At 39.5% G+C, this 12,192-nt stretch overlaps 3 protein-coding genes across 4 annotated transcripts; 2 read left to right on the forward strand and 1 right to left on the reverse strand.

The window, feature by feature from the left end:
• The first annotated feature begins 816 nt into the window (after positions 1 to 816).
• Positions 817 to 3,145, forward strand: rps27l (ribosomal protein S27 like). Its single transcript, XM_085412246.1, has 4 exons — positions 817 to 923; positions 1,388 to 1,496; positions 2,278 to 2,388; positions 2,939 to 3,145. The coding sequence occupies exons 1-4, from the start codon at positions 918 to 920 to the stop codon at positions 2,965 to 2,967; spliced, it is 255 nt and encodes an 84-aa protein (XP_085268372.1). The 5' UTR covers positions 817 to 917; the 3' UTR covers positions 2,968 to 3,145.
• Positions 3,146 to 3,299: 154 nt separating this feature from the next.
• On the reverse strand, positions 3,300 to 6,145 carry dnaja (DnaJ heat shock protein family (Hsp40) member A). Of its 2 annotated transcripts, none has more exons than XM_085412244.1 (8): positions 6,038 to 6,145; positions 5,547 to 5,688; positions 4,915 to 5,089; positions 4,704 to 4,808; positions 4,390 to 4,617; positions 4,063 to 4,293; positions 3,841 to 3,941; positions 3,300 to 3,735 (listed from the first exon to the last, which is right to left on the reverse strand). In XM_085412244.1, the coding sequence occupies exons 2-8, from the start codon at positions 5,676 to 5,678 to the stop codon at positions 3,520 to 3,522; spliced, it is 1,188 nt and encodes a 395-aa protein (XP_085268370.1). In that variant the 5' UTR covers positions 5,679 to 5,688; positions 6,038 to 6,145; the 3' UTR covers positions 3,300 to 3,519. The 2 variants fall into 2 exon arrangements, with proteins under 2 accessions (XP_085268370.1, XP_085268371.1); XM_085412245.1 differs by having other exon boundaries at positions 6,019 to 6,099.
• A 659-nt stretch (positions 6,146 to 6,804) lies between these two features.
• On the forward strand, positions 6,805 to 11,428 carry acsbg1 (acyl-CoA synthetase bubblegum family member 1). The gene is made up of 14 exons (XM_085411070.1): positions 6,805 to 6,933; positions 7,560 to 7,627; positions 7,713 to 7,981; positions 8,088 to 8,176; positions 8,329 to 8,449; positions 8,523 to 8,603; positions 8,693 to 8,842; positions 9,031 to 9,207; positions 9,481 to 9,662; positions 9,779 to 10,012; positions 10,142 to 10,359; positions 10,530 to 10,669; positions 10,831 to 11,077; positions 11,245 to 11,428. Exons 1-14 carry the CDS (start codon positions 6,899 to 6,901, stop codon positions 11,319 to 11,321), a joined length of 2,088 nt encoding a protein of 695 aa, XP_085267196.1. The 5' UTR covers positions 6,805 to 6,898; the 3' UTR covers positions 11,322 to 11,428.
• Positions 11,429 to 12,192: the final 764 nt, after the last annotated feature.

Here is a 12,192-nt window from a genome sequence, read left to right on the forward strand (position 1 = left end):
TCCCAACTGAGGTGAACTGATGGCCTCTACATGCATGATTCCCACCATGAAGCACAGAGGAAGAGGTGCGATGGTGTGGGGGTGGTACTGTTGGGTATTTATATAAAACTGAAGGCACACTGAACTGACATGGTTACCGCAGCATCCTGCAGTGACATGCTATCCCATCCAGATTGCATTTAGTTGGACCATCATTTCTTTTTCAACAGGACAATGACCCCAAACACACCCCCAGGCTGTCTAAGGGCTATTTGACCAAGAAGGAGAGTGATGGAGTGCTGGGCCACATGGCCTGGCCTCCACAGTCACCTGACCTAAACCCAACTGAGATGGTTTGGGATGAGAGAAGGCAAAAGGGCCAACAAGTGCTCAACATCTCGTTGGACAACCATTTCAGGTGACTACCTCATGAAGCTCAGAGAATGCAAATAGTATGCAAAGCAGTAATCAAAGCAACCGGTGGCTATTTTGAACAATCTAAAATATAAAAATATGAATTATTTAACACTTTTTGTTCAATACATAATTGTTCAATACATTCATAGTTTTGATGCCTTCAGTGAGAATCTACAATCTTCATAAATAGTCATGAAAATAAAGAAAAAAATAAATAAATGGGAAGGTGTGCCCAAACCTTTGACTAGTGTATATATAATTTTATTTTTTAAGTGATAACCCTAATACGAAGATATTATAAATGTTTAGTATACTAAAATATTATATATTTTGGGGGGAAATAAAATATATATAATATATTTGGAAGTTTTATTTTTTCTGTTTTTTATTTATTTTATTTTTCTACATGCTCTTCACCATTTTCAGCACACTGTATGATTGCGAGTCATTCCCCGCTGCTCTGCTCTGAGATGCTATCTGTTTAATCAGCGCACGTATGCGCAGAGATTTGCACAGCGAAAATGCCTGTAAGTTACAAAGTTTCGTATTAATTTGTATGCTTTTTTCAACATGGTAGGTCCATATGTGCATTTCAGAGACGATGTCCTACCGTGTTTACACCGTGAAACCTCGCAGTTGTGTTGTTGACATTGTTGCAGCAGCAACACATGGAGTGGGGGTTAGCTAGCTAACAATAGCCGACGACGGGTGGCGACTACTTGCTGAAACACCGTGGTATGTAACTAGTAGTTGTGTGATGTAACTTATAACGTAGTCATGTCGGACCAAAAAGTAGTCATCGCCTGAAAACTTTCACGACTGCATTTTTTTGCGTTTAACGAATCACCTGTAGTACACACGAACAACTGTGGTGCTTACTTAAGATGTAAATGCAATAGTTAGTGTTTAAAAGAAGGTTTACCAAAGTGAGCTAAAAAGTTAAAACACGGTTTATCCCACTTATTTGACTGGACCTTTCCCTTCATTTCAGTTGGCCAGAGACCTTCTCCACCCGTCACTTGACCATGAGAGACGACAACATAAAAAGAAAAGACTTGTTCAGAGTCCCAACTCCTACTTTATGGACGTGAAATGCCCAGGTATACAATAAAGTTTATACTATATGGTCACCAGATGTCCCTCTTTATGTGGGTCTTAACAGCATTTTATTATTTCCTTTGATCCTACATGTGGACATAGTGTCTCACATTTTGATTGGATCTAGTTTTCAAAAGCAACTGGGAAGAAAAGTAGCACACTCCTGCAGGTTTATATGCTACAGTCTTTTGCTGCCTACTACGGCCATGGTAGAAAATTGCAAGTCACCAAAAAACACAAGCTAAGCAGATTTTTGTGAAATTGGCAGAGATAAAAGGAAAGGCTCAGAAACCTCTAAAAACCCAGTGAAACTGGTGACTGACGACTCTCAGTATTTGTTTTTTGTTTTTGACTATAGCTCAAAATGTCATGAGCCAGTTGATGATTCATTTGCACTGAAAGGCAATTGATAACTATGCAGAGCGGCAACTGAAATAATAGTTTTAAAGGTTATTGGGGTAAGAAGGAGAACACTTGTGATTAAAAAGATTAAGTAATTTTATTCTAGATGTATATACTTAAAAAGGGAGTTGGGAAGCTCACATAAAATCTGCTTTACAGTTAGCAATGTGTCCCACACAAATACAGTATTTGATTGGATCTAATTTAGTTGAAAATACACATGTACTCCCAAGTCCTCATAGAAGAGTAATAAGTTATGCAGCTGCTGTGATTTTAAGCCATTTCTTATTCACACGTTCCATGGCTGTCTTTTAATCACGTTTTACATATATGGCAATCACAGAAATGTAACAGTAAATATTTAACACCATTTCTTTGCAGGCTGCTACAAGATCACCACTGTGTTCAGTCATGCACAGACTGTGGTACTTTGTGTGGGATGCTCAACAGTGCTGTGCCAGCCCAAAGGAGGAAAGGCCAGACTAACAGAGGGTAAAAGATCCAGAACATTCTGTACCAATAGAGATGTAAATACTTGATCGTAAGTGTATGGGCACCATTATACCTGCTGTGTGGCACCTGGCAAAACGTACTGTACAACAAAGCCACCATTTCTACCAGTGGTGCTTTTTGTAATCTGGAATATTGTCATCACCCCTGCAGCCGAGTTGAAGACTAGTGCACAATTGTGGTGGTTTTTACTGATGTTTTAATAACAGTAAAGGAGCTCAGATTCAGAGATATTGCAACAATTTGAAAAACATTACGGGGAAAAAAGAACCTTTGAAAGAAGAATAGTCTTATATGTCATACTTTTTTGGTTTCCATATCAGCTCTGATGTGGAGGTGTTATCAGGTAGTTATACTGTGGGCTCACTATACTGCAGCAGATGCCTGCTGTTACAGTAAGCATAATTAGATGCAACAGTAATGCATTACCACTGCTGTGCAATGCAACCAGTGGCAGATATACTGGGGCCTTTTAACTGCGCATAAATGAGATGTGAAAACAGATGAAGTAATTATGTTTTTTGTTCCACAGGTTGCTCTTTTAGGAGGAAGCAACATTAGATGGACATTGGAAACTTAATGACTGAATTTAAGCAGTGCCTTTTTATAAATCTTTCCATTGATTAAATGGTGTCCAATGACTAGTTATCATACAAATTTTAACTTGTAGACAAAAAAATTACTGGCAGAATTTAATACGCAAATCTCAGTAAATAAAGACAGCAATAAAAAAGTTTAAGCATTCTGGGTATTTATTGTACAAAAAAAGCATTTGACTTGAATTTCACCTTCACAGAAAGCATACAAGTCATCATTTAGGTTCATATGAAGAAATTTGTACTGTAAATTTCGGAAAACAAACAAAATACACACTTAAAAAGAACATAACATGCACAAAAACAAACAAACCACTGACAACTTTAGGTGCACCCTTCTCCACTTGCATATTTGTGTCCCGAGTTTAATAAAAAAAAAAAAAAAAAAAAAGGGATTGGCAACAGTTTTAAATGTGATGTCACAAATTTACAGTGTGAAAGGGACCAAAGGCATGGGTTAAACCTTTCCTTTTGCAAAACAAAACCCACATGCTCTGCATATAGACTTTGACTACAATCACTGTGTCTGACATTGGACGCCACCTCTGGGATTGTCATCGTCTTCCTCGTAAGCTTCACCACTGTAGTGTTTCTGTTGTGACTGCAAATCGGCCTCGCTTAGTTCTACCTCCTCCATGTCATCTGTGACCATCACATCCTCTCTGGGCGGAAGAAGTCTTTCCAGCTGGAACATCAGATGTTCTGGGAGCCAGTTTTTCTCTGGGAACTCCACCTGCAGGATTAAATGAATTCAAGTGAGCTGAAAACGTTTTCCCACCCTGTGGCTTCAATTTAAATCCAGAATTGTGTTACACTGTTGAAATGATGTTCAACTTACCTGAAACTGAATAATAAGCTGTCCCCTTTCATAAGGTTCTTTGTAAAGTGGCATGCCCTCATTCATAACACATTTGACGTCATTGTGCTTAATGACTTCACCTGTTGATTTGAAGGAAGAAAAAAAAAAATAATTAAAAAAAATTGGAATCTATATTACCATTGTTCACAATCGGTCACCAGAAAAGCCAGCACTCAAGGCCAGCTGAATTCAAACACTTACCTGGTTGTGAGCTGATAACAAGCGTTCTGTTGTCTAGAGTCTGAATGGTATTCCGGAATCCACACAGTGCCTCGACAAGTTTGATGTCCATCCTCATTATTAGGTTATTGTCCCGTCTCTGGAAAACTGGGTGATCCTTCTGATCTAACACAATAATCACATCCCCAGGTTCCAGGCCAGGCTCCTGGTCACCTTCTCCATGAAATGTAATTTTCTGACCGTCTTTCATACCTGCACAAGAGACGCATCATTAGCTAAACTTGCTTTTGAAAACAACAAGAAAAGCATTTTTATAATACAAATGTCTCAGATAGGTGAGAGCTTTACCTTTGTCAATATGAACTTCAAGGATTTTCTTCTTGCGTTCTACTTTCTGGCCATTGCAGTTCTTGCAGCGATCCTTTGAGTTAAATTTCTCGCCCTGTCCCTGACAGTCTGGACACATGCTTTGGATCTGCTGAATCATGCCTGGTCCCACCTGCTGCACCCGGACTTGCACTCCTCTTCCTTTGCAGTTTGTGCACTTCTCCAAAGCACCCTTCTTGCCACCATAGCCTATGATGAGAAGGAAAAAAGGAATTAAATATCTTTATTACTCCAAACACTGGTATTTTTATTTCTCCAATTAAGTTGGTACTCACCTTCACATTTCTCACAAATTACATTCTTCTGGAGTCCGAGCTTTCTTGTTGAACCATTGTACATCTCCTCTAGTGAGACACTAAGCTGATGAACTACATTCTTCCCTAAAGGACAAATAAATAAAAAAAGCACAACATTCATGTTATAAATGCCAGGAATACACATCACTTCAAACTGCATCTAGCTTGAAAACTCAATGAGCCACCTCACCTTTTCTCTCCCTCTGCATTCGTCCTCCACCTCCAAAGAACATATTGAAAATATCCATCGGAGAACCTCCGCCACCCATCCCTCCTTCTTTGATGGCTTGTTCCCCTCCTTGGTCATACAAGTCTCTCTTCTTTGGATCTGACAGCACCTCATATGCTTGAGAAATGTGCTTGAACTGCAGACATAAAACAAATAATTGAATTACTTTTAAAAGCGAGAATGAGTGACTCCACTAAAGCTATAACTTGAGTTTGTGTAGATTTTCAGTCATCAAGGTCATAGTAAGTCGATTATAACTTGTGTTAGTTTATTTGCTTCGACCCTTTATTAGGCTTACTTAACGTACGACTTGTGTTGTGACAATGCTACTTAAAAAAGTCACATAAATGATGAATAAAATAGAATACAATAACAACACATTTAATGTTAAACATTACTTTCGCACAGTAGCAAAAAACATCAAGTCAGTTCAAGCGTGCAGGTCTTCCTGTAGCCACACGCAGTCAGCTGCGCATAGATCATTCCAGAAAGTTCCAACTGGTCTTTAAAGTAGCCGGTTTAAAATTAGAAGCGGCTTTAACAATAGCACGTAAACGGCTGAACTGCTACAATAAAACACGTTTAAAACTCACCTTCTCTCCTTCGTTTGGATTCTTGTCAGGATGATATTTCAAGGCAAGTTTTCGGTAGGCTTTTTTGATTTCATCCTGTGAAGCATTAGGTTCGACACTCAGAAGATCGTAGTAGCCGGTTTCGTGAACCATGGTGACTGTCCTAAAGAGGAAATAACACACACCACGAACACGTTACACACAAGGTTACAGCTTGAAACACACTGACAGCTGATATTAAACAAATAGCAAACCGCACGCTAGCTGCAAAACAGGGGCTAACCTCTGTTTTATCTCGTTAAACCCAGCGATAACGGACTGCTAAATTTCAGTATGCCTCTCACACGTTACGGGAAAGCAATACAACCGGCATTAAAAGACACACGGATGTCGCCCATATTCGCCTTAGCTATAGTCAACCTTAAATGAAACTGCTGGTATTTCTTCGTGACAATGATAATTATTATTCTAAATTGAAGTCTTTATGCCTTACTTTCCAGATGCTGCCTTACCAAGCTTTGAGTCGCCTTTGCTGTGAGAGTGCGGAGCGAAAGTGGGAGGTACTTATAGCCGCTTTGCAGTGCAGAACTTTCTGGAGAGCTTCGAGAAGCGGGACCGGATGTTTCGTTGGCGGAGAGAGAGGAGTCTAGAAGGGACCCGAGTAGGGGGACGAGGGAGGGGTGGAGGTTACTAGATCTCCTTCTTATATAGCGTGACCTACTTTTTCGAATGGTTACATTGCCTTAGATGTCTCTATGAGTCCAGTGGGGCAAGGGCAAGAAAAAAAGGAACAAATATAGCATGTATGATCTCTAATAAGATACAGCCTGCTTTGTAAATGTTATATAACCTTCTCTAGAATATTCTTTAATTACACCCACACGTCTGGCAAAACAGAAACAATACTCCATCCCAAATAACTGCAATATTTGTTATGTGAGCTACAAATGTGTATACTTGTTGTTTATTATTGACAGATTTATTGCAGATTAGGTGCTCCTAAATTCCACATTTTATTACATTTTTAGGAGTGCTAAAGCCTGTTTCACCCTGTAACTCATGTGCATTAAGCTTGATTAAAATTAAATGCAGAGTGGTGTGATTAAGTTTTGAACGTGTCATTGTGTGAATTGGGAAAGGCTGTTTTACATGTGAAAAGCGAAGGTGATTTGAATTCAGGACATGTTCTTGAGCAACTGATTCCAATGCACTACCCACATGGTCTTTCCTGTTTGTTTCACAACCTTTAGCGACTTGGGAAGGCTTGCTGAACTGCAAGTTTGTTTGGTGTTTTTTTGTTTTCTTAATCCAGTATATTCCCATAAATCACGTTCGTCCAAGTTTTGAAAGCAGCATTTTTGAGCAAGTTCAGAATGGAAAAGAAGGTCGATCATCAACTTGAGGATAGGTAAGCAACTTAAGATGAACTGTTTTTTGGTTTCTTTCACCTGCCTTCACCTTTTTTCTAACAGTTTAACTGTAAGATAGCTTCTAATACTTTCACCAGCATGCATGCACAGTGCATAAATGTGGTGATGGTTTAACTACTTAGTCACTTCTGCCAGAGTTATTGAATGAATGTTCCTCATATTATAATATAGTTTTGCACCCAACCTTGGCACTGAGTCCACAAGTCCCAATTCCTCAAAAAGATTTTACTCATGTGTGTTTTTATTATGGTGATCAAGGATGTGCTTTTCCAGAATCATCCAGATGTGTTAATTTGAATTGATTTTGATTATTTTTGTCCTTTGAATGCATTGTCATCTCAATTGGGAGAGAAATGTGATCAATGTTTGGATCAGTCTTTATATTGATTTGCAATGGCTCCTCCCCATCTACCATGACAACAATATTGACGAGTGGGAGCAGACAGTTGTTGTTTTTTTTTGACAAACAAAGCAAGGGGCTTTTCCTGTGGCAAAGCCCCGGCATTGTGTTGGATCAACAAAGCTAAAATGAAACCCCTGCCAGAATTTGAGGTGGAGTGCGTGCGAGTGTGCTTGAAGCCCGTGTTTCCTCTGTGTGTTTCAGTGTGATGTTGCCAGCTCAGAAGACTACGGAACACACGCAGACAGATAGTGAAGAGCTCACCTTTATAGGTGAGTTATGAGCACTGAATAAGAAGACTTTTAGTGCCCAGTGATTGCATTTGCATTTCAGATATGATTTTTTTTCTTATCGCAGGACAAATAGATGTAAGTCAGGCATTTTCCAGCACACCTCTTGCTCCAGCCCATTCTCTTTGGACCACTGATGCTAGAGGTTCAGTCAAGCTGAGAATAGAAGAAGGATGTACAGAGGAACCCAACACAGTTCACCAGTTGTTTAAATCCTCAGTTGAAAAATATGGAAACAAGCATGCACTTGCCAGCAAGAAGAACAACAAATGGGAAAAGATAACTTTCCTAGAGTATTACCAGTTGTGCCGGAGAACAGCCAAGAGCTTTCTAAAGGTATATTAAACAAAAGAACTAATTACATTTTAGGTACGTGCTAGACTACACTGTCAATGATCAGACTTTTACAAAGAAAAGTCCAAAACTTTGTTAATGTGTGCAGCTGGGTTTAGAGCGATTCCATGGAGTGGGAATACTAGGATTCAATTCAGCAGAATGGTTCTTCTCTGCAGTCGGTGCAATCATGGCAGGGTGAGAAGCGCACATTACACATCAACAACTGGACCTGGATTAAGCACTAATCAAACTCAGCCAATCACTGCACATAAATACCATATAGGTGTATTTCTCCTGTTGCAGTGAGACATTCAATAACTTCTTTGTTTCTCCTACATCTGTAACAGAGGAATAATGACAGGAATTTATGCCACAAACTCACCGGACGCGTGCCATTATGTGGCTAGTGACTCTAAAGCCAACATTATTGTGGTAGAAAATCAGAAGCAACTGGAGAAGATATTGCAGGTACTATACAATGATATGCACATGCAGTGGGTTTGATTCCACAGCGAAAACATCTTCTCCCTTGCTATTACAGATATGTGACAGACTACCCAATTTAAAAGCCATAGTGCAGTACAGTGGACAGGTTCAGCAGAAGATCTCAAATCTCTACTCTGTAAGTCCTCAGGACAGCACATAAAATGATACAGACCACTATGACTGTTGAGCCTGTGTTCCAAATGGTATATTTCTGCTTTTGGGTAGTGGGAGGAGTTCATGGAGCTGGGTCTGGATGTTTCTGAAAAACAATTGGATGACATTATCAGCAGTCAGAGAGCTAACCAGTGCTGTGTCCTGATCTACACTTCTGGCACCACAGGCAAGCCGAAAGGAGTCATGCTCAGTCATGACAATGTAAGCTTTCATGTGGCTATCAATGTGTGCTTGTATGCCTAATGTGTCTATTAACAAATCTTATTATTGTAACTATGACAAGCTACTTGAAAGCGAAGAAGATCAAATGCAAAAACGTAGAAATACCTCAGAAATGTGTTGTTGTTTGAGGTAAAACAAACAATTTTCTGCACTGAATGAATTTACAGATCACATGGACGGCCATTCATGCCAGCAGGGCTGGAGAAATGCAGCCAGCCGACACGAAACAGGAGTCACTAGTGAGTTACCTGCCTCTCAGCCACATTGCTGCTCAGATCTATGATCTCTGGACAGGCATCCACTGGGGTGAGCTGGTATACTTTGCACAGCCAGATGCCTTAAAGGTAAGTAGTTAAAAATATTTGATCATGTGATTCTAACATGTGTCACAAGAATATGCATTTCGACAGCATTCAGTACTACAAGATGTTTAACATGAAAATAGGTGCACTTTCATGGCTCAGATAAAAATAAACATTTTAGTAATTGTGGAGGTAATCATTTGAATAAGATATTGTAAAAATGCAGTATTGTGCAGACTGAATTCCCACACCCACAATGGTGTCTCCCCCCCCCCCCCTTCATTTTTTTTCACATTTTGCACATTTGCTCTGTAGGGAAGCTTGATAACTACACTTCGGGAGGCTCGCCCAACATCCCACATGGGTGTCCCACGGGTATGGGAGAAAATGATGGAGAAGATAAAACAGGAGATTAGTCAGTGTGGATATTTGAAAAAGAAACTGGTTACATGGGCAATGTCAGTCAGCCAGGAAACAAATCAAAAGTGTACGCATGAGTGAGTAGAGTTTTGATTCTCAATAATTATTTATAAAATGTGCATATACGTGTAAATAGATGAATTTTCCCAGAAGAGATGATTTCATTCAAAAGTTTCATTTGCAATTTTATTAGGGATGATGAAAAACCGTTCCTTTTTTACGTGGCTGACAGCCTTGTGCTGCAGAAGCTTCGGAATGAGCTGGGCCTGTCTTGCTGTCAGAAGTTCTTTTCAGGAGCAGCACCGATCAGTAGTGAAACCGTACAGTTTTTCCTGGGTCTGAACATCCGCTTGTATGAAGCCTATGGCATGAGCGAGAGCACAGGACCTCACTTCATGTCAGGTCCAAAAGCTTATAAACTGCCGAGGTAAAAAAAAAATAATAATAATGTTTTTTTCAAAATCAAGAATTGTAAAAAATTACTTGTGTTTGTGGTCCTTATGTTTTGAATTGTAATAAAGTCTAAGACACAGAAAACTCCTTTTTTGACCTATAGCTGTGGAAAAGTGGTGCCTGGCTGTCGATACAAATTGGCCAATGTAGACTGTGAAGGGACAGGAGAAATTTGCTTTTGGGGACGCAACATTTTCATGGGTTTCCTCAACATGGAAGACAAAACAAGAGAAGCTTTGGATGAAGATGGATGGCTGCATTCTGGGGACTTGGGGAAGGTTGATGAAGAGGGTTTCTTGTACATCACAGGAAGGATAAAAGGTAGCATAATCCCATCAAACAAAACTATTGTGAGAGTGTAACTGGACATTTTAGGTCACTGACACACACTGTGGAAAGAGCATGGTGTTCTGGGCAGAAATAAGACTTCTTTCTCTGTGAAGTGAGTCACAAACAGCTGAAATGTCAGGTTGTCTACGCCTTGCATTTAGAGTTGATCATCACAGCTGGAGGAGAGAATGTTCCACCTGTTCCCATAGAAGAAGCAGTAAAGAAGGAGCTACCCATCATCAGCAATGCCATGCTGATTGGAGACAAAAAGAAGTTTTTGTCCATGCTTTTAACCTTAAAGGTAATCTGCTGTAATTGTTCTGATTTCTCCAGCAACATAGCATGAATAGTGACAAGAGAACTGTTAAATGTCTTTCTCACTTACAGGTGTGACAATGATCAATTTAACCCTAATGTCATAATTTCTATGTATATGATGTTGGGATTTATCCCGTTTTTCAGTGTTGTAGCAATACCGAAACCATGGAGCCAACAGAGGAACTCAGTATGGAAGCTGTGGAGTTTTGCAGACAGCTGGGCAGCCAAGCAAGCAAAATGTCTGACATAACCGGTGGAAAAGACAAAGAAGTGTACCAGGCAATTCAAAAGGGGATTGACAGAGTCAACTCTGCAGCCACCTCCAACGCCCAACGCATACAAAAATGGACCATTCTGAGAAAGGACTTCTCTGTTTCTGGAGGAGAACTGGGTAAATTCAGCAGAACAGTGTTAAAAAAAGATTAATACTATACAATAAAGGTTTATGCTGGTATACCATAATATCAAGACCATGTAACACAATACAGGTGCAAGTTGTATCGAATCAGTTGCACATTGCAGAGAATCTATAAATGATTTACTATTTTCTTGTTCCAGGTCCTACAATGAAGCTTCGCCGTCCAGTTGTCTTAGAGATGTACCACAAAGTTATAGAGAGCCTTTATCAAGGATAAAGTCACTTTCTACTGTGTAACTGTTAGTATGAAATCATGTGTCATTTTCCTTCATCTCATCACCTGTGAACATGCATAAAATGTAATTACAGTACAGCACAAAAGTCTTGAGCCAACCCTCATTTCTTTTTATTTTGGTTCCAATGAGTCAGACTTTCTTGTCATTTTTTGAAGTGTTCTTGAGTGGTCAGATTATACAAGAACTGCGCTGAAAAATTGTGATTACAGGTGTTAAGGTATGATGAATCCAAATTTGACACTTGTGGTTCAAATCATCACTATGTACAATGAAGGTCAGGAGAGAGGTGCAACAGTGAGTGTCTGCAGCCATCTGAAAAACACGATAGAGGCTCTGTCATGTTTTGGGGCTGCATTTCAGCCATTGGTGTTGGAGGATCTTTCCAAAATGGATGGAAATATGAATGCAGAAGTGTACTATTGGAGTCTGATTCATAATCCAAGAGCATCTGGAAAGTATTTGACAATGGCTTCATTTTTCAGCATGACAATGATCCAAAGTAGTAAAAGCATTCCTAGACAGAAACAAAAACAAAATACACTTTTCAGTTGGGTTTGGCCTCCCAAGGGTCTGGTCCTAACCGTTCTTGAAGCAGTGTGGGATCATCTTGACACAGAATAAAACAAAGAGATCAAATCTGAAGAGATTTGAGATATCCTTCAAGAAGCCTGGAGAAATATTCCTGAAGACTATTTAAATAAATTACAAGAACACTTGCTTAAGAAAGTTGTGGCCATACCAATTTGAACTGTACAAACTGTTTTTGCCTTATATCCTGTATTTTCTTGTAAGTTTGCACATTTCAAAAAATAATTGATTTTCCATTTTCACTGCATACTATAAAGAAATGAG

This window comes from Rhamphochromis longiceps, linkage group LG7 (genome assembly GCF_057381845.1).
Source record: "Rhamphochromis longiceps isolate RC_006_pf linkage group LG7, R_longiceps_female_GT1.1, whole genome shotgun sequence".
In the NCBI taxonomy this organism is placed as follows: Eukaryota; Metazoa; Chordata; class Actinopteri; order Cichliformes; family Cichlidae; genus Rhamphochromis; species Rhamphochromis longiceps.